The sequence below is a fragment of the Pleurodeles waltl genome, chromosome 4_1 (genome assembly GCF_031143425.1).
Source record: "Pleurodeles waltl isolate 20211129_DDA chromosome 4_1, aPleWal1.hap1.20221129, whole genome shotgun sequence".
Lineage (NCBI taxonomy): Eukaryota > Metazoa > Chordata > Amphibia > Caudata > Salamandridae > Pleurodeles > Pleurodeles waltl.
In genome coordinates, this window is record NC_090442.1 from 507839688 (window position 1) to 507863335 (window position 23648).

At 43.7% G+C, this 23648-nt stretch overlaps 1 protein-coding gene across 12 annotated transcripts in view; it reads left to right on the forward strand.

Moving 5' to 3' along the window:
- The window catches only part of ATP2B1 (ATPase plasma membrane Ca2+ transporting 1), a 432225-nt gene that overhangs the window by 204634 nt on the left and 203943 nt on the right, over positions 1 to 23648 (forward strand). For 11 of the 12 annotated variants that reach the window (XM_069228813.1, XM_069228808.1, XM_069228806.1 and 8 more), the window contains 2 exons: positions 5863 to 5901; positions 16921 to 17076. In XM_069228813.1, coding sequence (XP_069084914.1) covers positions 5863 to 5901; positions 16921 to 17076 — 195 coding nt within the window. The remainder of the gene's footprint in view (positions 1 to 5862; positions 5902 to 16920; positions 17077 to 23648) is intronic. The other variant, XM_069228817.1, reaches the window with a different exon arrangement.

Here is a 23648-nt window from a genome sequence, read left to right on the forward strand (position 1 = left end):
TGTAATGGCCATGGTGGTCCAAATGCCGGGATCTCCTACATTGGCCTCCGCAGTCCCCGCAGCACTGATTATGGCTGCGCCGGCTATCCATTGGCAGTCTTCTGGCAGTCTGACTGCCAAACTTGTAATCTGGCGGCCTGACTGCCAAGGTTGCGGCGGTTGGACTACTGAACTCTTAATGAGGCCCTTAGTGTTAATATTGGGTAAGTCCAAAAACATATATACACCAATCATTGTAAATCTTAAACATGGCCCTCATGCACAGGATATTTTTACAATTAATTTGTTTCCGAACAAATGATGTATGGCCTGGACAAATCATTTTTTTAGCAAAGTTAATCATCCCAAGCATGTGACACACCTATTTAAAAGGAATGCTACTATCTCTTTGCAGACTTATTCAGTGCTCTTCTCACAGGCAACTAGACCCTTGTATAACTCCATACTGTTAAGCATAACTATATATGGGATAAGGCTGCTTCCAGCACATATGCCAAAAGCTAGTTTAGTTTATCTTTCTGACCGTATGCCGTGTATGTACGCAGAAATTTCCTGCGCTAATGATTGTGACTTCCATCTTTCAAATTGTCCCCTACAACCTTTCTTTCTAGGTGTCCTTACAAAGCACTCCTCATTTCTCAATGGGATTTGAGTGGAAGAACCTACAGCCCAAGTACCTGTCTCTTCAAAAACTTGAAGTTGGCTTTCTGTACCAAGACTTCAATATAGTATAATTGGCAAACTTCTTCTGCTCATTCTCTCAAATATGGAAGACATACTCAACTTAGAATGCCAATTGTTGTAACCCGGATGCTCGCAACATAATTAGGGAAATGAACACTGGATTTAGCTTACCTAAATTTCAACTTAGACATCGCATGAAGGTGATGCAGAATGCAAAATAGGAAAATCTTCGAATTTGTTGTGCCTACATAGGGAAAAAAATGATGGATAATCACAGTAAAATGTCCACCTACTCCAGTTACTCCAATTAGCCATTAAAGGTAGTTGATTACGTCTTGGTCTTAAAATAGAGACCTATCATATTGTTTAAGGAACGTAAGTTCCTTTTGTGGCTCGGTTGTCTTCTGTGATAAATTAAAATAAATGAATTTTAGCATGAAAATACATTGCCTTTAGAAGCTTATCTGCGTCAAGTGTCTGATTCACATGCTACAATGTCTGCCTCATTTGTGCTAAGAATCTAGATTTTCTTTGTATTAGGTAGAAAGATTCTCAGTGTATGGATAAACAAGTTGGAAAATGGGTGCATGCTAAACAACCTCCTTGAACTACACTGGCAGCATGTTTAATAGAAAGGATCTCAAAACTGAACCTTTTAACCAAGTCAACTACATTCAAGATATTGCCACAGCCTGCACTTATAGCTTCAGATGCTATTAAGGACCCAGAAACTGTGTGATATTTGGATATTTTAATGACCTTGTTGTCCATCACATTTCTCAACTTGTCAGTGAATCATTGGTTCATGGAGCTCTGCATTTTCCATATCTACAATGGAGCTTTAATTGGCTAAAAAAGAGAGAACCCACAGAGGTGTGAACAAAAATGTGGTAGCTTTCATGAACTATCTTTAAGGAAATTGCTGATATTTTGCCATATTGCTCTCCTGGGCCAATGTAGACTGGACGTGAAAGAATGGACTTACCAATTTGGGGATCCAGATGAACTTGGAAACTCTGCACCTTTGCCTCTGCCCTCTAAACCCCTATCTAGCATGGAGAACCTCCTGTGCCCTGCTTGGATTTGAGTTTACTCTAACCATGATTAAAAAAAAGTCAGTGTTTTAACTCACTGAACCTGTGCACTTTCTGCATGTTTCTGTGTATAATAATGTGGCCATGGGTTTGAAACCTGAGGACCCCACCTGGCCTCTCATTTGTAACATCAATAAAATTACCAAAATTAGGGTAGAGTAGGGAGTGGGTTCTCCATACCTAGAAACTGCAGTTCTTTAGCCATTTACCAGTTCTGCTATTGATTTTGCCAAATAGTAAATGTCGTAGGGCACTCTGCCTTAAAGGTAATCCTGGACCCTTTTTTTAGCTGCTTAAATGGTACCTGCCAAACTGTTTCAGTAAAATCTGTGAACATTCACAATACTTAGTTTGGCAGTGTGTGCCACAGTCACATAGATTTTCTTTGAAAGAGAATGATTTCAAGTCAAAGGGTGCCCCCAGAGGCTATATTCTCCAGGATGTCATGTCATGGATTTTTAGATACAATCTCTTGGTTAATACAAGTTCCAGTCTTGTGCACAATAGAAGCAACCATTCTTCCAGAGTTTTGAGCTACTTGTCAGGGCAGTAATGGTCGAAATTCCTTATTGGCTGTGCTAGCATGCATCTTGGAGCTTGAACATTCCAAATTATATATCTTAAAGCTGAGATGCAACCAGGCCCATCAGAATAGAGTGTAGACTCTTTTACTTGGTTAAAATACAACTGCAAAAGAGCTTGTCAGTTCAGGATTTTAATGTATACATCCCATTGTTCTGAACTGTTTCTCTACTGTCTTAATCTCCCCATTGCCAGTTTTACAGAGCACCCCGTTGACATCCAAGCCAGTTTACATATACATATACATAAATTGTACAGGTGGACTATCTTTTCCAGGAGTCCACATGGGTTACATACAGTTGCATTTCTAGCTGCCACAATTTGTCAAATAAGTGATGACGCTTCAGTGATTAGCGTAAACTGTAGCATAGATGCCTGTGGAACGTGGCTTAAGTAGAAAGCAGACCCAGAATTTGGGTAATTTTCCTGAGACAGTTCAAAAGATTGAAACAAAGTGGTCCCTTGACTACTTTGATTTAATAAGGCTTGGAAAATAGGTCTCTGTCTGCTGCAAATCCCAAGAGGCATTTGATAGGAGGTCTAATCTCTGATTATCTAAATTAGTCAGAAACTCTATGCACTGCTAACGTGTTGTCATATTCAATGTTTTTGTGTCCTCTGACATGAGAATCATGTCATGATAAGTAAGCATTCATCTTCTAGCTGAAATGGCTGCTTTCCTAATCTTGAGTAGCTTAAATAAGCACCATTTGGCGAAGACCGTTCTGAAGATTGAGCAATTACCTCACTCTCCCCTTCAATTTGATGTGAAGTAATGTGCTGTGTGTATTTAAGAAAGACTGCCGTCTGGTATACATCTTTTAGGTCTTAACCACTTGGCCAATCCTAAAGAAGCAATATCTCCCAAAAATATGTCTATGTTACACATTGGCAATAAAGCACCCACCTATTCATCTATGTGATGTTAATCAATACACTAGGTTTCAGAAAGCCTTCCTTTCCAGAAGGATTCTCAGAAGACATCTTAGTTTGCAAGATGATGGGACAGTGGCTGCCTTCTGATGAAGTGACACCTCCTAATAGATTATTAAACATGAGTCTTACTTGAAATTAATGTTAACAGCACTTAACATGCCCAGGACCACCTCCATTGCTTGCTACATTTAGAGTCCCAGTTTTTTTTAAGACATTGGAAAATTAATTCCTGGTCTGTCATACAGCTCTCTGGTGCTCAGCCTAGACTTCTGAGGTTCACGTTTCACTCCAGCCAGAGCTGTCACAAGGTCCAGTTCCACAGGTACAGTGCCAGTTTCGACTGACTGCTGTTTCTTCCACACAAGATGACAGCATTGCACCTTAGCCCATATATAGTTATGCTTTTATGTCTCTGAGATGGTGAACAAGATACCCGCAGGCTGACCTTTGCAGGACCGTTCCAGTCCCTTTTTATAAGTGAAATTCAGAAATCTTCCCATCTTATTTCTCTTCCAGTTCATGCAGACCTCTTCTTCCCTGAGATGTTATTCCAGGTATGAGAATGTTCTGAGAAGTTGGTGGTAAGGTGCCATTTGTATCCTGTGCACTAGACTGTGATGAGAGATTTCCCTTTGTCAAATACTGTCAGAATTCACACTAAAACCTACCCCATTTTCAGCACTTCAGTAGTAAAGTCCTCCTAGTAGGAGCTCTGAATCCTCTCTCATTTTTCAGTATGGAAATAAAGAAACACCACTATTTGCTTAACTGAGGCCAGCTTCCCTCATTGTGCCTTCCTAATGGAGGCTCCTGTTTAAAAAAAAAAAAAAAAAAAAAAAGTATTGCTGTTGCAGACCTTTTTTGTGATGCCAGATGTCGCTACTTACCATGTGGCCCACCCCAGCCTAGTGATCAGTTTTTGCATTTCAACTGTCTATGAAGTGGCTATATTATCTTCTAGTAGGCCAACAACTCATGCCTTATTATAATGCTGTCTACAGCCACTAGAGAGGTAGCAGACCAGCAGATCTGTTCCATTCCTTTCGACTGGCAACACAAATTGTACTTTTTAAATGTAACTGTTCCGCTGCAAATATCAAAATGTACTATTGCCATTGAATTACTTTTTTGGCAAAAAGTGAAAAATACGTTTGAAACAGGTTTCTGTACTTTGCCTGGATAAAACTATAAAAAATAGGTTTTTTTTATTTACAACTAGACCTGGGGATGTATTTTACCAACACATTGAACAACAGCTTCTGGTGACTGTTCATTGTGGGAACCTACTGTTTTCTTAACATTTAGTATGTCACACATCTATAGGTTAAGGACGCAGAATTGTGGGCTTATAGACTACCCTTGTGGGTGGCAGTATGAAGGCTTATAACTTACTTTTTCTACTTGACAGGGCACTTCCCTGATTTGTGTTACTGTTTGGACATATTGGTGTTCTTTAAATTACGATGTATGTTGTTGGCGTAAATGTTCACTGCAGGCCTCAAGCTGCATTTAACTTAAATTAACTGGTTCCAGTTCATCACCAGCTTATCATGGCCTTACTGGAAAGGCCAGTTGGCTATAACTGATTTACCCTTCATTTGTAGGAATAGAGCACACTCTGCAGCACTGAATTACAAAACTACTCTGTTAAATTGAGACCGCAGAGGGCAAGAAATCAAACTTGCGTGACTAGCAATCCTAGGGTGAGACAGGTATTTCTTTTAATCCCTTCTCATGTGTTCCATAAGTAGTCTTGAGAAATGTAAAATGAAGTAAAATAATACACTTCCTACAATAGAGAAAGGTACATCAATAAGCAGCAGACAGAAATATTTTGTCCCACAGAAACAGTGGATGCACAGCAGAAAAATGTTTGTTTAAATATGTCCCATATTAACATAGTTCTCCATATATCCTGTAGTTGGAGTCCATACAATGAAATATCTACACCATTTCATAGTTATATTCCCACATTAACGAGGGTACCAAACATAAGCAATTTCACCTCATAGTCTATGGTAGAAAAGGCTGAGGAAAGACACAAGAGTAGTAGTATAGCCTCATTGTTAAAAGTTCCTGTGCATTTGACCACTTTGACCATTGTTAGAATGCTTGCAGTGTTTACTGCTGCTTTATCTGAGTGTAGTATATGACTGTTCTAACAACGCGGCACCATATTTGTCTGACAATTGTCTGTGAAATTCTGTTTTTTCAAGCAATAGCGATTTCATTTTAATTGATTCATTTAAAAAAAGGTTTAGCACTAATCGATAAAGACCAGCAGCACAGGCCACGTTGCCGATCTTCTTAAATTGCCTTACCCTGCAACTTTTTACTATGACTTAGGGCCTTCTCCACTTATGCCGGTTGATTACTCACTCTACCTTTTAATTCTTAAGGGTTAACAATGTTCCATTGTGAAACACAGAACTTAGACGTATTTTGATACAATTCTTCTTTGACCGATCCAATCCTAAAATAAAGAAAAAAAAATGACAGCGCAGGTCCTGCATTTTCATTTAGGAGTACAATATGGAATTTTCATACATTTTAATTTTTCTTGCAGGTAAAAAACAAGATGGAGCAATTGAAAATCGTAACAAAGGTAAAGGTTTCATGTTAAATTGCAAAAAGGGTGTTTAGTCCAATCGCTTTTCTTTCAGTGTATATCATTCACCAATCATTTCATGTGTGCTCGCTAGCATTTGAACTGTATTAAACTAACATTGTGATATTACCACCAGTAACATCAGTATTCGTTTCTTAACATACAATAAGGTCTCCGTTTTATATGTGCAGTGACAGTTTAATTTCTATTTATGGAGACATCAGTGCACCTCAGCCAGTGTTTTTATTAAGAAGTAAACAAGTTAACGTTTAACCAAATGGAAAGTTAATGTTCTGCAGGCATTTACTTTTGGCCCATGTAACGTCAATGTGTCAAGGTCTTGAAATTCAATAAATACACCATCTCTTACCTTCTGTAGTAAAAAGATAATCTGATAAAGACTTCTTTTTGCAGATTCCTTACCTTTGAATTCTCCCCAGGCGTCAGACTAGATCTGGAAGATTTGCATGAGCAGCACCCCAGCTCACTGTTAGGTGGTGTTGATCGACTCCTCTCTGCGTCAGTCAATGGCGGCGTCAGCACCGGATGTGACTTTGCTGGTCCTATGCAGGCACCACCCCGACACTCTGATGTCAATTCTCTTCTTTCTGCGCCAGCAAACGCTGATCCAAAGAGAGCTACTCCTTAGTTAATTTTTTCAACATTTTTTTGAGACTTTTTTGAGTTTCTATACTCCTGGTGCATCAGGTATGTCATCTAGGATGACCCGATTCTTTCCCCGCGGTTCTTGTCATCAGGCGATGTCGGTAACGGATACGCACTTCATGCGCTTTTGGTGTTTGGAGAGCGATGACCCAAAGTTGTGCTCAGAGTGTCAGGCCATGAATCCGAAGGCTTTGAGGTAGCGGACCCTAAAGCTGATGGTGGCTCGGCGCTCAGCTGCACACAGGTCGAGATCTAGATCTTGGTCACATGGAAGGTCCCAAAATAGGTTGCGGTGCCTGAAGTCGTCATCATCCCACTCTAAGTCCTCTGGACATTTGAATTAGCACAAGAAAGAGAAGGCGATGCATGCTTCGCCTTTTCCTTGTTTGTTGGTTGGCGAGGCGAGGGAGAATTGCCACTTTAGGCCTCGTTCTGAGGAACTTGCACCTGGGCCGACTCTGCGCCTTCCTGAGTTTCAGGGAGCCCGAGCAACCCATTCCCAACTTCAGGAAATTTATGAGGTCATGCACCTCACTTTAGGGTAGCCAGTCCTGCTGGAGATACTTCAGGCTGTGTGGGATTGAAAGGGACCCCTTTAGGTTCCATGCCAGCAGCTCCTGCCACGACGCTGAGGGGCAGCCAAGGATCTGGAGCAACGTCGGCCACAACACCTCGAACTGCACTGGTGCGCTGTGCTCCCGCCACGTCCCTGGACGTAGCCGACCCAATATTAATTTCCGACTACATCTGTTAGACCTGGCAGCTTTTTGGTGTGTCTCCCCAATCTTTTTGCCTTCTAACCTCCTGTTTTTATGATGTACTGGACTGTTTATGCTGATTTATGTCTCTGCACACTTTACCACTGCTAATCAGTGCTAAACTGCAAGTGCTCCCTATAGAAATTGTACTGTTGGTTGGTTTATCCATGGTTGGCATATCTGATTTATTAGTAACTCCCTAGTAAAATGCACTAGAGTTGCCCGGGCCAGGAAATCAAATGCTACTAGTGGGCCTGCAGCAGTCATTGTGCCACCCACATTAGTAGCCCTGTAAACATGACTCAAACCAGCCACTGCAGTGTCTGTGTGTGCAGTTTTAAACTGCCAGTTCGACTTGGCAAGTCCCTTTGACTACATGTAAGGCATCCTTAAGATAGGCCCTAGGTAGCCCGATGGACAGGGTGCAATGTATGTCAAAGGTGGAACATGTACTGATGTGTGAAATACTGCCAAATTCGGTTTTCACTTTTGCAAGGCCCATCTCTCCCATAGGTTAACATGGGGGCTGCCTTTAAATAACTTAAGTGCAACTTCCCTTTGTGAGCAGATAGAAATGTGGAGTTTAGGGTCTCTGAACTCACAATTAAAAAATACATCTTTTAGTGGAGTTGGTTTTTAGATTGTCAGTTTGAAAATTTCACTTTTACAAAGTAGGCATTTTCATGCTTAAACCATTCTGTGACGCTGCCGGTTTGTGGATTCCCTGTCTGGGTCAGTTTGACGGTTGGGCTGTTGTGAATTCCCTCTAGACAGTGACATAAAGAGGTCTGGGGTGTAGCCTGCATATCCTGATGAGCCATCTTAGCTAGAGGAGAGGGAGGAGTGGTCACTCACACCTGAAAGGGCTGTGCCTGCCCTCACACAATACAGACTCCAACCCCCTGGTGTGTGTCTGGGGCCTGACCTAGACAAGGAAAGATCTTACAAACACTTGAGGCTTTGCCTTGAAGTTTGCCAATTTCAAAGGCAGAACGGGGTATAAGTATTGGACCGAAAACCCCATACTTTTAGAATCTTTCTGGAATCAAGAGGAACCTCTGCCAAGGAGAAGAGCTGAAGAGCTGGAGGAGGAGTACTGTCCCTTTGCTATGTTGCTTTGTTGGGTTGGCCTGCAGTTGCTGCTTCTGCCTACGAGTGCAGAGGGTGAACTTTGCTGCGTATCCCTCTTGAGAAAGTTCTCCAAGGGCTTGGAGTAGAGCTTGCCTACTGTTGGAAGTATCAGGGATATCAAAGACCTCAGTTTCATCTTCCTACAGCAGTGGGAACTGTGTGTTTTGTGCTGTTCAAGGAGGAAAACCACAGCAACGCCGTCAACGATGCTGTTGGCCTGCACCATGACCTGGCAACACTACACAGAGCCACACTGCCCCGCTTCGCACCGCGACCCTGGTCTCACTAACGCAGTCCTCGGACTACTTTACTGAGCTGCTGCTCGTACCGCGACCTGTGGGCCCCACACTCCGGCATCACCTGCTCACACCTCAGCCTGGGCATCTCCAATGACCCTGCTCCAGCTGACAGTGGCGCCTCTGCCTGCACTGTGGCCAGTGGCCAACGCTCGTGAGGAGCACGAGGCACCGTCCTGTCCTGCATCGCTGCCCCGGCCCACTGCCGCCAGCACCATCGACTCCAGTGTTGTCAACAGACGTCCCTGTCTGCACTGTGACCCGTGAACACCTCACGGAGCCCATCCCGATCTGCACCCCGACTTGGGCCTACCGATGACAGCACTTCAGCAACGACGACATCACTGCCTGCACCGTAAACTAGTGACACTACACGTTGCACCGCCCCGCTTCACACCGCAGCCCTGGTCTCACTGACGCCGCTGGATGCCGTAACCGAGCCGCTGCCTGCACCGTTACGTGTGCCCACCGCACGTCGCATCGTCACGCTTCGCACTGCAGCCCCAACGCCATCCACACTAGTGCTCCTGACTTCATCAGCCCGGAGTTCGATCCGCAACGCATGTGACTTCAAGGGCCCGTTGACCCACGCACTGGCTCTGGAACCGACACTGCGTCGCCAGCGACACCACTCGCCGAAGCTCACTGCGAGGATCATGACACCCTGCAAATCCAAGTTACTGTTTGAGGGTCATCCCGACACCGTAGCTTACCCACGATGCTGCGGCCGGCCTGAATTGTTGGTTTTGTTGATCATGACTCTGTGATAGCCAAGGTGGAGCTATCGACTTCAAGGAACCGTATTTTTGAGTAAATCTTGCAGAATTCATATATCTATTACTGTATGGTGGATTTTTATTGTATTTGGAATTTTTATATAGCTACATATTGGCTATTTTTCTAATTCTGGTGTGGTCTTTTTGTAGTGTTTTCACTTATTACTGTGTATTATGTGCAAATGCTTTACACATTGCTTTTGAGATAAGCCCGACTGCTCGTGCCATACTACCAAGGAGGTGAGCAGGGGTTATCTGAGCGGGTATCTCCCTTATCCTGACTAGAATAAGGGTCCCTACTTGGACAGGGTGCAAACCAACTGCCAACTAGAGACACTGGCGCACAGCCGGATGGGCGTCATACTCCACCGATTCTGACGCTGGTGGGAATCATGCCTCCCAGGTCGGATCATGATCCTTTTGCACATGGCCTAGGCCTCTGGGATGAATAGGAGGGGTTTCTGGATGCTTTAGAATACCATCATTCCGAAGAATATATGGACTGGGGTTCAGACTTGTGTGAAGCCAGCGGATACCTCTCCAGATACTGGCATGCTTTCTCCCCTACTATTGCTGTGGAAGTGGGAGCTTCATGTTCAGTGGTGGTGTGAAGAGCAGCTGAGGTCCTAGACCTCGAGTTGCCTTCAGTGGCAGTCAAAACTAACCTCCTGACAGAGGTGCTTCAACCTGGAACTTCATCCTCTGAACTCCAGCTACCATTCAATGAAGTACTTACAGATGTCCTACTGGGTAACTAGTCCAAACCCAGTACGGGGGCTCCTGTGTGCAGGACTATTGCCACCACCATCGCTGTACTTCAGGCGACCAAAGTTTTCTAACTTAGCATCCCATCCCTGAGAGCTTGGTTATCAAAGCCTCTACCTCCCATGGTGTTTTCCACCGTCCACATCTACGGTTATGGAATCCAAGCGACTGAACACATTTGGAAGAAGCTGTTTTCTTACACCATCCTAGCATTGCCGTCTCTGAACACCACATGCCTTTTGGGTCGTATTCCCACATGTGGGATACGGTTCCACACGTGCTGCCACAGGTCCTGGAGGAGGCCCAGGCTGTACTTTCCCAAGCAGTTGCTGATGGAGGGGGGGGGGGGGGGGGGGAAGGAGGGATGCAGTAAAGTTCGAAATCCGATGTGGGCGGGACACTGACTCACTGGGCAGAGTGGTTGCATCATCAGTGGCCCTGAGGTGCCATGCCTAGTTGAGGATGTCTGCCTTTTAAGGGAATGTCCAAGCCAATCTTATGGGCATGGCCTTTAATGGCACCTGTCTCTTTGGAGAAAAATCAGACTCTGCGCTTCAAGTATTCTGATGGTACGGGCAGGTCCTTGGGCCTCACAGCCGTCCCTCGCCCCCTCAGTCTGTATTTCGACCCTTTTATGGCTACGGAAGGGGTGCCCAGGGAGCCAGACGTCTGGCCAGTCCACCATTCCCATTCTTTAGCTGCCTCCAAACATTCCTGGTTTGACTCTTCCCCCCCCTCCCCACCAGAAACCAGTCGTAGGAAGGATTCGCCATCACTTGCTGAGCTGGCAATCCATCACGTCAGACAGATGGGTTTTACAGATAGTCCAAAGGGGCTACTTCCTCTCCTTCAAGGCTACCCCTTCATCCATACCACCATCACACAATCGGATGACAGAGGATCACTTGGCACTTCTCCGAGAGGAAGTTACTGCTCTCTTGGCCAAGGGAGCCATAGAGAGGGTTCCTGTGCTAGAGGTAGATTGTGGTTGCAATTCCAACTACTTTCTGGTACCCAAAAAGGACAAGGACCTCCGCCCGAACATAGACCTTTAGACCTCAGTCTCTTCCTCAAGAGGAAGAAGTTCAAAGAACTCACTATGGCTCAGGTCATTTCTGACCTGGACCCAGGAGACTGGATGGTAGCGTTGAACTTGCAGGACTCTTGCTTCAGTATTCTGGTCCTACCTGCCCACTAATGTTACTTGCCGTTCACAGTAGGCCACAAGCACTTTCAGTTCACTGTGCTGCCCTTTGGCCTTACCAGCACCCTCTGGTGTTCACCAAGGTGATGGCAGTGATTGCACCTCATCTGTGTAGATCAAGGGTTTCAGTCTTCCCCTATCTTGACGACTGCCTGTTAAAGGAGGGCTCGTCCCAGACTGTCATCTCCTACTTCCAGACGGCGATAGACCGCCTGCATTCGCTGGGGTTGACTATAAACATGCGAAAGTCACAAATGACTCCCTCTCACATGCTCCCTTTCATCATAGCTATTCTGGACACAGTGCAGTTTTGGTCTTATCCTCCCGAGCTTAGAGTCCAGTATATTCAGGTTATAATACTAATGTTTTAGCCTCTACCCTGGATTTCAGTGAGAATGACTGAGGATGATGGTCCTCATGGCCTCCTACATCCTGCTGGTGACACATGCCAGTGGCATATGCAGGCTCTGCAGTGGTACCTCAAGTTCCATTGGGCACAGCATCAGGGGAATTTCTTCGACAAGGTCCAGTTCTCGGAACTGCTCAGGATATGCAGTGGTAGCTCACAAACCGCGATTTGGTCAGATGTATATTCCTCTCTCTTCCCCAAAGGGATCTGACGGTGGTGACCGATGCAGCACTCCTGAGATGGGGCAGCCATCTGGGAGAGGTGGAGATCAGAGGCATCTGGTCTCTGACTGAATCGAGACTCCATATCAACCTGTTGGAACTCCGTGCGATCTGACTGGCATAGAAAGCATTTCTTTCCTCTGTCAAAGGAAAGACAGCACAGGTGTTCACGGACAACAACACTACCATGTGATAGTACAACAAGAAGGGTGGGGTGGTGACATGGACCCTTTGTCAATAGGCTCTGCCTCTCTGGACGTGGCTGGAACAGCAGGGCATATCCCTGGTGGTTCAACATCTGGTGGGCTCTCTGAATGCTAGAGCAGACGAACTCAGCCGCAAATCGGATCACAAATGGCGCCTCCATCCGGAGGTGGCCCAAGGTCTCCTTTAGCAGTGGGTAGAGCCTTGGTTAGATCTGTTCGCCTCTGCAGAGAATGCACATCGTCAGCAGTATTGCACGTTGGAGTTTCCAAGGTGGCAATTGCTTGGACATGCGCTTCATCTCTAGTGGAACTCGGGCCTCTTGTACGCCTTTCTGCCCAGAGTTCTGAACGAAGCGACCACTGCGATAGCACACGTAGTTCCTGTCCTTGATAACTGCCAGGAGGCCACCTGGGTATCCCTGCACACGTTTACCAAACACTACTGCCTGAACTGTCAGGTCCTTCGGGACTTGCACTTTGCCTGTTCAGTCCTGCAGAACCTTCTAGTATGAAATTGTTTTACAGACCCACCTCCAGGAATGGTATTGCTTGGGTATCTATGCAAAGGTAAGGGATTTGCAACTAGAAATCTCTATCAGATGAACAAGTTACTTACCTTCGCTAATGCCTAATCTGGTAGAGATATATTCTAGTTTCAGATTCCTTACCAACCCACCCATCCATCTCCACTCGATGAACTGATTGCTATGGGCAGGGACGCCCCTTTCCGAGCCCCTCGTTTCGACACATCAGTAGTCCGTTCCTTTATGGCTCTGTGCTTTTGGCAATGGAAAGACGTAAAAATAAACAGACATCAGTGTGTCAGGGTGGTGCCTATATAGGACCCACAAGGTCCTATCCAGTGTGGGCGATGATGGGCCTGGAGCCGATCAATGCCACCTAACGGCACACAGGGATTCTGCTCATGAAAATCTTCTGGAATCAGTCTGACGTCTGGGGAGAATTCAAAGGTAAAGAATCTGCAACTAGAATGTCTCTACCAGATAAGGCGTTACCAAAGTTATGTAACTTGTTCCTTGAGTCCTGGAAAGTGTGCTGTTGCTAAAAATGGAACTTAATTTCACACCCTTTTCCTTTTTCTAATGCCACATTTTAAACCGTTACTATCAGAAGTACTGAACTTAGTAACACTAATGTAAAAGGATGGATGGCGATGGGGAGTTAACGTTGAAACACATTCATGATTGCTCACTCTGAGTATGAAAGCTAAAGTAAAACAACACTGCATTACACATTTTTCAAAGTTTTATTTTATGTGCATGCGTAGCTAAGGAGCACATTCCTTTGTGAAAGTAGTCTGCCTCGGGAGAATGGTGATTTCTGGCCATCAGTCTGTTGTTTCATGAGATAGGTTGTGAGGAAGTGCTTGAAATTGTGCAGAGTAGGGGCTCTGATCTGACCAAGAAAGAAATTTCATTGGAAGGGTTTAAGCAATCCAAAAGGCAAAAGCCTAAATTGATACAAAGTGTAATTCATTTACAGCTAATTGCTTGTTGCTTCCTAGATTAGTGATTAGCGTCGAGCTGTGGTGTGTGAGTATTAATTTGTAATTGCATTTATGTTGCCCTTACAGCGACAAAGCATTGAAGCACTTTATGGTGAATAGCACGCTACTCCATAACACAAAGTTGGTGATCAACCCAGTGGGTATTAGTTACTTTTATAAATGTGTTGGTTATTTTCTTGTGCTCTGATGAAACTGAAGCATTTCCTCCTGTTTCAAGTGGTTGATTAAATTGATAGGATATGGTGTTGGGTTAATAGTGAGTTCATAGTTGAAAGGGCTCATGATGGTCTTGTAAAGTTTTGAATTGTAGGGTGAGAAGGTTGTAGTAGGCCTTGCGTGTTCTACCAAAACCTTGGTTTGTGTCTGTGAAACATATACTGCATTCTTGTATCAGAATGAATGCCTTTACAAGTTGAGTAGTAGGGTGCTGCTGGAGTCTTCCTAGTAAGCTGTTGTGATAGGACAGTTTACTAAATTCCATGGTGATATACAGTGATTTGCTGATTTCAGAAAGGTGGGAATCGATATTTCTTATATGTGGTTGGAATCCGATGGCTGTAGTAGGTGAGGAGTTAGTCGACCTAATTTTCATCCTATAGTTACGTTGCAATCCAAGGTTCGAGGCTGAAGAATGGAGGGCGATGGAATTACATGATGATGCAAACTGAAGAAGCAAGGTAGAAGTGGCACATGGGGCAAGACGAGGATGGATGTCCATTTCTGAGTAGCTAAGCATTAGAGTGGACATCCATCCAGTGTCTGACAGCTGTGCACAAGTAAGATTTTTTTCTGATGTTTATTTGAAGGAACGAAAGAGGAATTTTTGTGAGGTTTACTACTGCCCTAAAACGTGGGCATCATCTTTCAAATGCATAAGTACCATAACTTTTAGAACGATTTTCCCCTGGCTCCACAGTCATACACTGCATCGGTTCTCCACACATGACTTACACACATTAATACTGTAAACATACATGCATCTTTAATCTTACATCAATAGCGTGGGAGGCCAGTAAGCAACTTGCCTTTTGGCAGGTGACAGTTAAAAAGACCTGTCTTGCTATTACAACATGTTGCTGAAACCACTGTCAGTTTTTCAACATCCTGGTTAGCTTGCACAAGTCATGCTCCATTAAGGAGATTGTGCATGGCATGTCCATTCAGACCTCCGAGCACAGCTCTGGGTATCATTCCATGTTGCAGTACATTTTTAGCAAATGTGCATGTTTGTGGGTGCTACATCCAAAAATTTAAAACAGCCAAACATGATCTCTGAAAGTAGGAGTGCCCACTCTCTTGAACCAAGCGGGAGTCCTGGTCTATCTTTTCCATCCAGCAAGAACATTGCATTTTAAATAGTAAACTGGATATGACTGCACAAGTCGAGGCTGTCACTGCATCTTGCTTCCATACGCTGAAGATGCCGAAGAAGATCTTCAAATAGCTCACAAGCAACACTAGATAAACTGTCACTCACGTCATAGTCACCAGCAAGTTCGACTACGGGAAAACCCTCTATGCCGGGATCACCAAGCAAGTCGGTAGAGGACTACAAAGCATCCAAAACACAGCAGCCAGACTCATTCTCAACCTCCCACACAGAAATTTCATCACACCACACCTCCGGGAGCTCCACTGGCTCCTGATATTAACACGCTTATTTCAAACTCCTGACGCACACATTCAAGGCACTACATGACATAGGCCCCACTACCTGAATAGTAGCGTTTCCTTCCATCAACCACCCAGACACCTCTGCTCTGTAGAACTCCTTTTCGCACGCATACACAGAACAACATAAGAAGGATGGATGTTCTCTTACATCACTCCTAAGGTGTGTAACTGCCTCCCATTCCACATCAGAAACACCCCCTCTCTTATTGAATTCTGACAAAGCAGAAGAGCTCAGTTTTTCGTCAACCAATCTACCAACAGGAAGTTCTAGGCACACACCTGGTCAGCACGAGGATACTTTTGAGGGTGGTAGTGCGCTTAAAAAATGAACATAATGGTTGCTACAGTGCAAATTATTAGTAAATATGTTAAGTTTCCATGATGACTTACCGAAAGCTCCTAGCAATGCAGATATTCGTGGCAAAATGGAAACATATTAATTTTGATTATTTAATTCTTTAGCAGTTATTATTTTTGCAATAGAATCTAATATGTTAATCATATTGCTTAAGATAAATGTTTGTTTCTGTAATAAGGCTCGATTGATTGGTAAAAAATGTAAAATAAAGTCTTGTGTAGATAGTGTTAAATGCAGTCGTCTGTTTTGCGAGACTGCTGGATGTATCAGTTAATCTTGGTAATTTGAGCTGATTTTTATGCACGCACATATGCACCTCCCTTGTGCATTCAATATACACATTTGTTGACACCTTTAGTTCGTATTTTTTTTAAAGACTAGTTGTGCATCCCCAGATTAGAAAAAAACATTTATGGGTTCTGATAAATATCTAATGTTATTCAGGTGGAGGGCATAATGGAATCACTTTGAACCGACGAGCAATGGTCTCTGCTTGGAGAGAATGACATCCGCAACCCACCCTCAACATCAGGATGATAAACCATAAGGGGTTATGCATTGAACCCAAAAAAACAACTTGAAACGTGTCCACACAGTTACAAACTGCTTAAGCATTTAGTGCATCAACTTTGGCTTAACTCCTCATATACTGCAATTTGCAATGTATGTTTAATCATTTCTTTATCTTTAAACTGTGCAGTTTGGCTGTGTTGTGAAGACATCACTTAATCAATGTGCTCGATTTGACAACCCCCATGCCCCCCCGTCCCCCCAAAAAAAATAACTTGTAAGGGACAAGTGGTGAGAGGCAAACACTTGAGGAATTGCTTCTAATGTTTATTTTTTAGCAATAAGTGTTGTAGTTATGAATGCAGTAGCAACCACCTTGCAATACTCCGTGGAGCAGGAAGTTGTGGGGATTAGTCTTGTAAATGCAATTAACAAGCAGCTCACATTTTATAAGGTACATAAAGTATGACTTAAATATCATGTTTGTATAAAATGTATTCATTTTGCGTTCCAGCAAAAGCCCAAGATGGAGCAGCAATGGAGATGCAGCCACTGAAGAGTGAAGAGGGTGGTGATGGAGAAGAAAAAAAGAAAGTTCATTTGCCAAAGAAAGAAAAATCTGTCTTACAAGGGAAACTTACTAAACTAGCAGTACAGATCGGCAAAGCAGGTAAAATATTTGTGTAGGTTAAATGTTAGTAGAATGGAATAGAATATGTCTTACTGTTATGTAGGTGTTCTACAACTGCTTCAGCTTGTTGATAGGCAAGGACAGAGGCACTTCCAGCATGAATTAACGTCTGTGCCCATGTGCTATGGTTGGGGTTCATTTTCATATTTTGTTTTTGACTTGGAGTGTGCTTAGCAGTGCAAGACATGCTTCTTTACTATAGGCACAGTCATTACATCTGAAGTTAAATCCAGCTTTCCTTAGATGGGCAATTCAGTTACCTCTAAAGGTGGCAGATGGTAATTTTCCTAGCTTTAGTACAGAAAAGATCCTGATTTTGTCAAACAAACATTTCCCAGAATTTCAATGACAAGGTTAGTTAAAACAAAACATGTCTTTACTTGGCCAATCAACTCTTCACTTACCATTTTCACAACTATAATAAACAATTTTCTTTGTAGATATTTGTTTCGATTAAGTTCCCCTTCTGTTAATGTTAATCATTAACTTATCTTCTATTTCAAGCCCTCTGATCTTAGTTTCTTCTTTCCTTTATTTCTCTTCTTGAATATGAGCAAATGCACGTATTATGACATTGCCAGTAACTTTCTGTGTGTATACCCCTGTGGGATAATCATTGCTCCTTATAAGATTGCAATATTGTTAACTGCTAATAAAATTAATATAATGTGCAAAGAACTAGGAAAAGGTTATGCATGTTTTAAAGCTTACACACTGCTAAGCTTCTCATCCACCTTGCCTTTCTGAATGGATGCCAATGCAGAAATGAAAGGTTCTGTTCTGAAACGTTGTCTGGGACATTAAATCTTGGCCACAGTCTTATACGTTTTAAATTGTTGCACCCTAAGTAGCTGAGGATCTCAAAGACAATTGTCATGCCACACTGTTTTGGTATTGGCTTGGTTTTCTAAAGGTAAACAAAAAGTCTTTTTGCTTTTCACTCGGATCCAAAATGTCGATATAGGACAGTCTTTCAGGAGAACAAACACAATCACATCCTAGGTTTGAATGACTGTTCTTCACTATGCAAGTCAAGTTATTCATAGAATGGCCTTCAAATGTTTAATTTACATACCAGCACTAGCTATACTGCATTCCAGACAGATACATCAGACAGACACGTTTAAGCAGTGTGCACACGATAGACTCACTGTTGTACAATCTATGCCAGGATACTGTGCTCTAAATTGCTAATTGCATTTTATTTTAAGGTCTTCTGTCTTGCCATTTTGCTAGCTATGACAAACACTCAGCACTTGAACTACTTCTGCTCAGCTCAGGTCGACAATCATCTGGCATCATTTATGTCTAGATGCCCCTAAACCGGCCGATACTGCCTCTTTTATATGGATGCAAGGAGTGGGGCTTGCTTTTGGGCTCCAGGAGGCACTCTTATTCTATCTCTTCCTCTCAGGCCTCACTGTAATATAAAGTTACTTTGTTTATAATCTGAGCTTTATATGGGCGAATTCTCAGTACGTAACGTTTACATCAAGTACTGGAACTTCTCTTTGGAGAAGGCGAGTGCCAGCACTCATCGGGACAGACTCAGCCATGTTGGCAGATGCCACTGAAATCGAGGCTGTCGGAGAGGAGTCTTACTAGTCAGCACTCAGACAGCCAAACACAAGTGTATCCAGCAACGAGCTGCTGTGGGGATATCCAACGTGGGCTCATTGCCATTGTTGTCAGAGCTGCTTTTTCAGGTGTTGGGAGGGCCTGCTTCATGCTGTTCTATGGTTGACAACACATAATCCAATCAGACAGTACACTGACAGTCACCTTTTATTTTGTGCGCACCTAAATCCAGTCACTCAACTGAGAGCAAGAATGAGATGGCTGAGGTAAGTATTTAAAAACAGACGTACCCCAGATGCTTTGTTCTTGCATCTGTGAATGTGTTTGAGCTTGCACTTCCTGGTAAAATAGTCATTCTTACAAAACTGTCTTGGAAGCTCCACTTCCCTGCATTAGTCAAGCTTCTCTCCCAAACCCAAGCAAATAAATACACATTTTTATGTTGGTTACGGATCAAGGACGAAAGTGGACATTTTTTCTGATGAGCAATATCCACAACAATTTTTTTTTCTCTACGTAGAACATTTTTAATGGAGAAATATCACAGATAAGTGGTGAAATCCCACTGCAACATATAATTGAAATGTTAATTAACTAGGTCACCCGAGTCGAACTAACCGTTTTTTGTTGTTGTTGTTTTTTTATTTTTTTTATTTTTTTAGTAAAATGTAGGCAAAAAATATTCTCAAGGATGTGTTCCCAAGGTGCAGGGCACTCAAAATGTCGAATGCAAATGTCCCTTAAAAGAATCAACACACCTTTCTACTTGCAGCCAGTAGCCGATCTTGTTTTAATTACTCAAATGTACTTAGGTGAAACTAAGAACCTTCCCTCCAGTTATTTATTTAGCACATAATATCTGCAGTGAACCAACTTTAAACTCGTACAATTTTGACAAGTTTGTTGTCACACAATGTGGTCTAGTGGGAAAGCCACGATTAGAATCTAGGTATCCCCGATCTGCAATTGACACCTTACCATTGTATCACATCTCCTGTTTCCTTTTTAATCAGTAGAATACCATTCTTTGCTGAAGGTCCTAGAGCATAACTGAGCATTTTTCTGCCCATTCTCCTTTCTAAGATTAAAGAATGATTTTAAAGCTTTCTGCTAATTTCACCCTGGGTTATGAAAAAGTAAAGTGTTAGGATTATTATGGGTGGGATTGGGTCCCAATACAATTGCCTGCTTCTGATGGATACTTCTAACCAAAGGTTTCGCACCTTTTGGATGTTTACCAGGTGCCGGACTGGATTCCAGACGTTTTCACAGCAGTTCTCCTGAGAGCTTCTAGGTAACGCTGTGCAGTTCTGCGTTGTCCTTGTTCCACCCTGGAAGTGACAGAGCATAACCACATAGGAGTGCCACCTCTGGGCTTTGATGCAAGTTCCTTTTTTTCTGCACCTTCTAGCGTGGATTCAGAGCTCTGCTCCATTTTTCATCATTTGACAAATCCTTTCAAAATTCTCTTTTCCAGAGCAAGGGAATTATGTGTTACCTTTCTGCCCCAAAAGAGAGTAGGGTTTAAACTGTGTGCGACTTTCAGAGACAGATGTCTGTGACAGGTCTGCATGAAGTCTGCCTCTGGTGCTTTGGCTCAGGGCACGATTGCAACATTTGTAAAGAATGTGCCCTCAGGCACCCGAAGGTGATGCAGGACCGAGAAAGAAAGATGTATGTTGTGTAACACTGAAAGACGTTTTCGATCTCCCACAAATCCCACTCCCAAGTTGAGGACTCACAGACCCATTTCTGCTCTCCAAGTCACTCCTGTCACAGATCTTCTTAATGTCTGAAGTTGTCCAGTCAGTCTAAGTCAATATGCCTTCTGGCCTCAGGGATTCAAAAGACACCTCTAGGTGGTTTATCGCCAGTGAGCCCCCGTCGGTGCAGTCTGAGACCCTCAAACCAGTCTTGGATCCACACAAACTCCGGTGCCGTCTTCCACTCCAGCTCCAAGACCTATTCCTGTTCCTTTTTTGACACCAGTCTCTACATAATGGAAGGTCGAGCCTCTGCAGACTCCTGTGTCTGATCCCAAATCAAATCTATCTCAGCCCTGACCAAGATCATGCTAAGACTCCACTCTAGCGCATCTGGTTCCTATTTGTTCTGACTCAGACAAAACACTTCCCCTACCATAGAGCCTTCCTCAGAGGCTCCATCATCTTTTTGGCTCAGATTCTGACCAGAGTTTCCCACCATCTGACTGTGATGGTGATGATGAAGACTGCTTACTACCACATTACAGTGCCGACAGTGTACACCAGGATTTGCAAGTGGCCATTGGGCTTGATATTGTCCATGATACTGGGTTGATTTCACTCCTAGGAGCACAAGCCGAGGTGAGTGCTTCATTTGCCATGGTGATTAGATGGGTGCTTGAGGTCCTAGACCTGCAGCTGCCTTCTGTTGAAGTGGAAACAAAGACCCTAACTGAGAATTTGCACTATGGGCCAGCCTCATCTGAGCCCTTACTCCCTTTTAATTAAGCCCCGATTGACACCCTTGTGAACCTTGGGCTAAGCCTTTCTCGCCCAGCAGCAATCAGTCAAGTGGCTAAATGCCTGATAGGCTGTTATGCACATTCCTTCTGGGAGACAGTCAGTGATAACTTACCAGTGATTCTGAAGGAGTTTCTGGCTTCTTTGGATCAAACCATTCAGGACAGTCATGATACCACCAAGTATGTAATTAGGCTGGCCTTCATACTACACATTGCTTGGGCCAAGCAGTGGGCACTAGTGACTTTTCTAGAGATGTGCAGGCATCCCTTATGGACATGCCTTGCAGGCGTTCCTGCCTATTTTGGGAGAAGACTGATTCTGCCCACCAATGCTTTAAGGAAAGCAGAACCACACAGCCTTTCTTGGGCCTTTCCACCCTTGCTCGTCAGTCTTGTTCCTTCTGAGGTTACTCCAGAGGAAAGGCATATGGACTTAGTCAGGCTCCACAACAGCGTGGCTGTCAGAAGAGTACCTCTCCATTTTGCGATATTAGGTGCAGTTCTTACTGGCCGAAGGGGCTATCGAGTAGTTGCCAATCTTGAAAATATGGATGTGTTGTAAATCCTTCAATATCCTTGTAGCAAAGAGGCACAGAGGTCATCATCCTAAGTAGATCTCTACCCACTGAACGGCTTCCTGTAGAAGGACAAACTGGGCCAAGTACTGTCTGCTCTGGATCAGATTCCTGGATGGTTACGTTGAATCTGCAGAATGCATACTTTAATGTGCCTGCCCTGCAGCTGCACAGACGTTAGCTGTGGATTAGGGTAAGCCAAGAGCATTTCTACTTTGTCATGCTCCTCTTCAGCCTTACCAGAGGCCCTAGAATGTTCATGAAAATGATGGTGTTGGTTGCTGCCCATCTTCGGTGAATGAGGATACTAGTTTTTCCCTATCTTCACAACTGGCTGTTGAAGAATAGCTAGCTGCAGTCAGTCATAGACCTCCTCCAGACGATGGTGATCTTCTTGACATTTTTGGAGTTCTTGATCAACTAGCCAAAGTCAGAGTGGACTTCTTCCCAGAGCTTCCTTTTGTCAGTGCTCTTCTAGACACGGTTGAGTTTGGGGCCTTTGCTCCCTTGCAACCATTCTGGGACTTGCAGGATTATGGTCCTGATATTTCAGCCTCAGTGTTTGATCTTAACAGGAGTGGTTCTGAGGCTTCTTGGTCTTGTGGCTTTGTACTTTCTGCTTTTCTGCTTCAACTGGTGGCGTGCATGTTCTAAAGTAGGATCTGAAGTCTCAGTGAGCCCAGCACCAAGGAACCATGTCTGATGTCATGTGGTTTTCAGAGGAAACTGCACAAGATCTGCAGTGGTGACCGCTCAGCCTTAACCTGACCAGTGGCAGACAGTTCTCCTTTCTCTGTCTATAGCTGATGGTGGTGACACATGCATTACTGCTGGTTTGCAGAGACCATCTGGTAGAGGTGGAGATCTCTGGTCGTTGTCAGAACTTCATCTCCAGATAAATCTGTTGGAGCTGCAGGCCATCTGCCTGGCACTGAAGGCCTTCATGCAGAAGCAGGTTCTGGTCGACAAGGCCACCCCATGTGGTACTGCATCAAGCAGAGTAGAGTGGGATCCTAGGCTCTGTGCTTAAAGGTGCTGGACCTCTGAAGTTGGCTGGAGTGTCTTGGAATTTCCCTGATTTTGAACCACTTAGCACAGTCTTTAAATGCCAGGGTGGAAGAGCTCATCCTTGACACCTGGCACATCATGAATGGCAGTTGCAACAAATGGGTGATCTGAGTACCAAGAAATGTGTTTGCAACAACAGATAAACTAGCAATCATGAATCAGTAGTAGCCCATAATGGCCTTTCTAAGAGCTCATCTTTGAACCACTTTACTACTGGCTTGTGTAAAAATGTACTGGAAACTGCAAGGGCGGCCTTGCTTATATGCACTTCAAAACTAGGATAGAATTCCTGACAAACAGTATTGCATCAAAACGTTCCAACAAATTGCAGCTTAATGTCTATCTCTCCAAATGTGAAGCATTGTTGGGGTGTGCTTGATCTCGATTTGAATCTGAACTGTTTTTTTAATCACTAAGTGGCTTTTTAAACTTTGTTTTAAAACATGCCCAGAATTGTATTACATTTTGCCACTATTTTCTCAACTTTCTTGAGGCATATGAACTTGAAATAATCATAGGAGGCACCAGCCATCACCAATGGACTCCTAGAAAATCTTGAGTTAATCAAATGGCTATTAACCTCAACCCCCTAGTTCATCTCACTGCCTCATCATGCTCAGTTTGGTGTCTACCTGCACTTCTTTTTCCCCATTAAAAACACTGCTCAAACTTCCAGTATTTCCTCCGGTGTTGTCCACTTTAGAAACCTTTTTCTTGGCTTCACTGGCTGTTAATCTCCTATCTTGACCAGCCCTGGTGAAAACCCTGGCAGGGAAAGTTTTCTTGATTGATGTTTAAACTGTTAACAGCTGTGAAAGTTATAT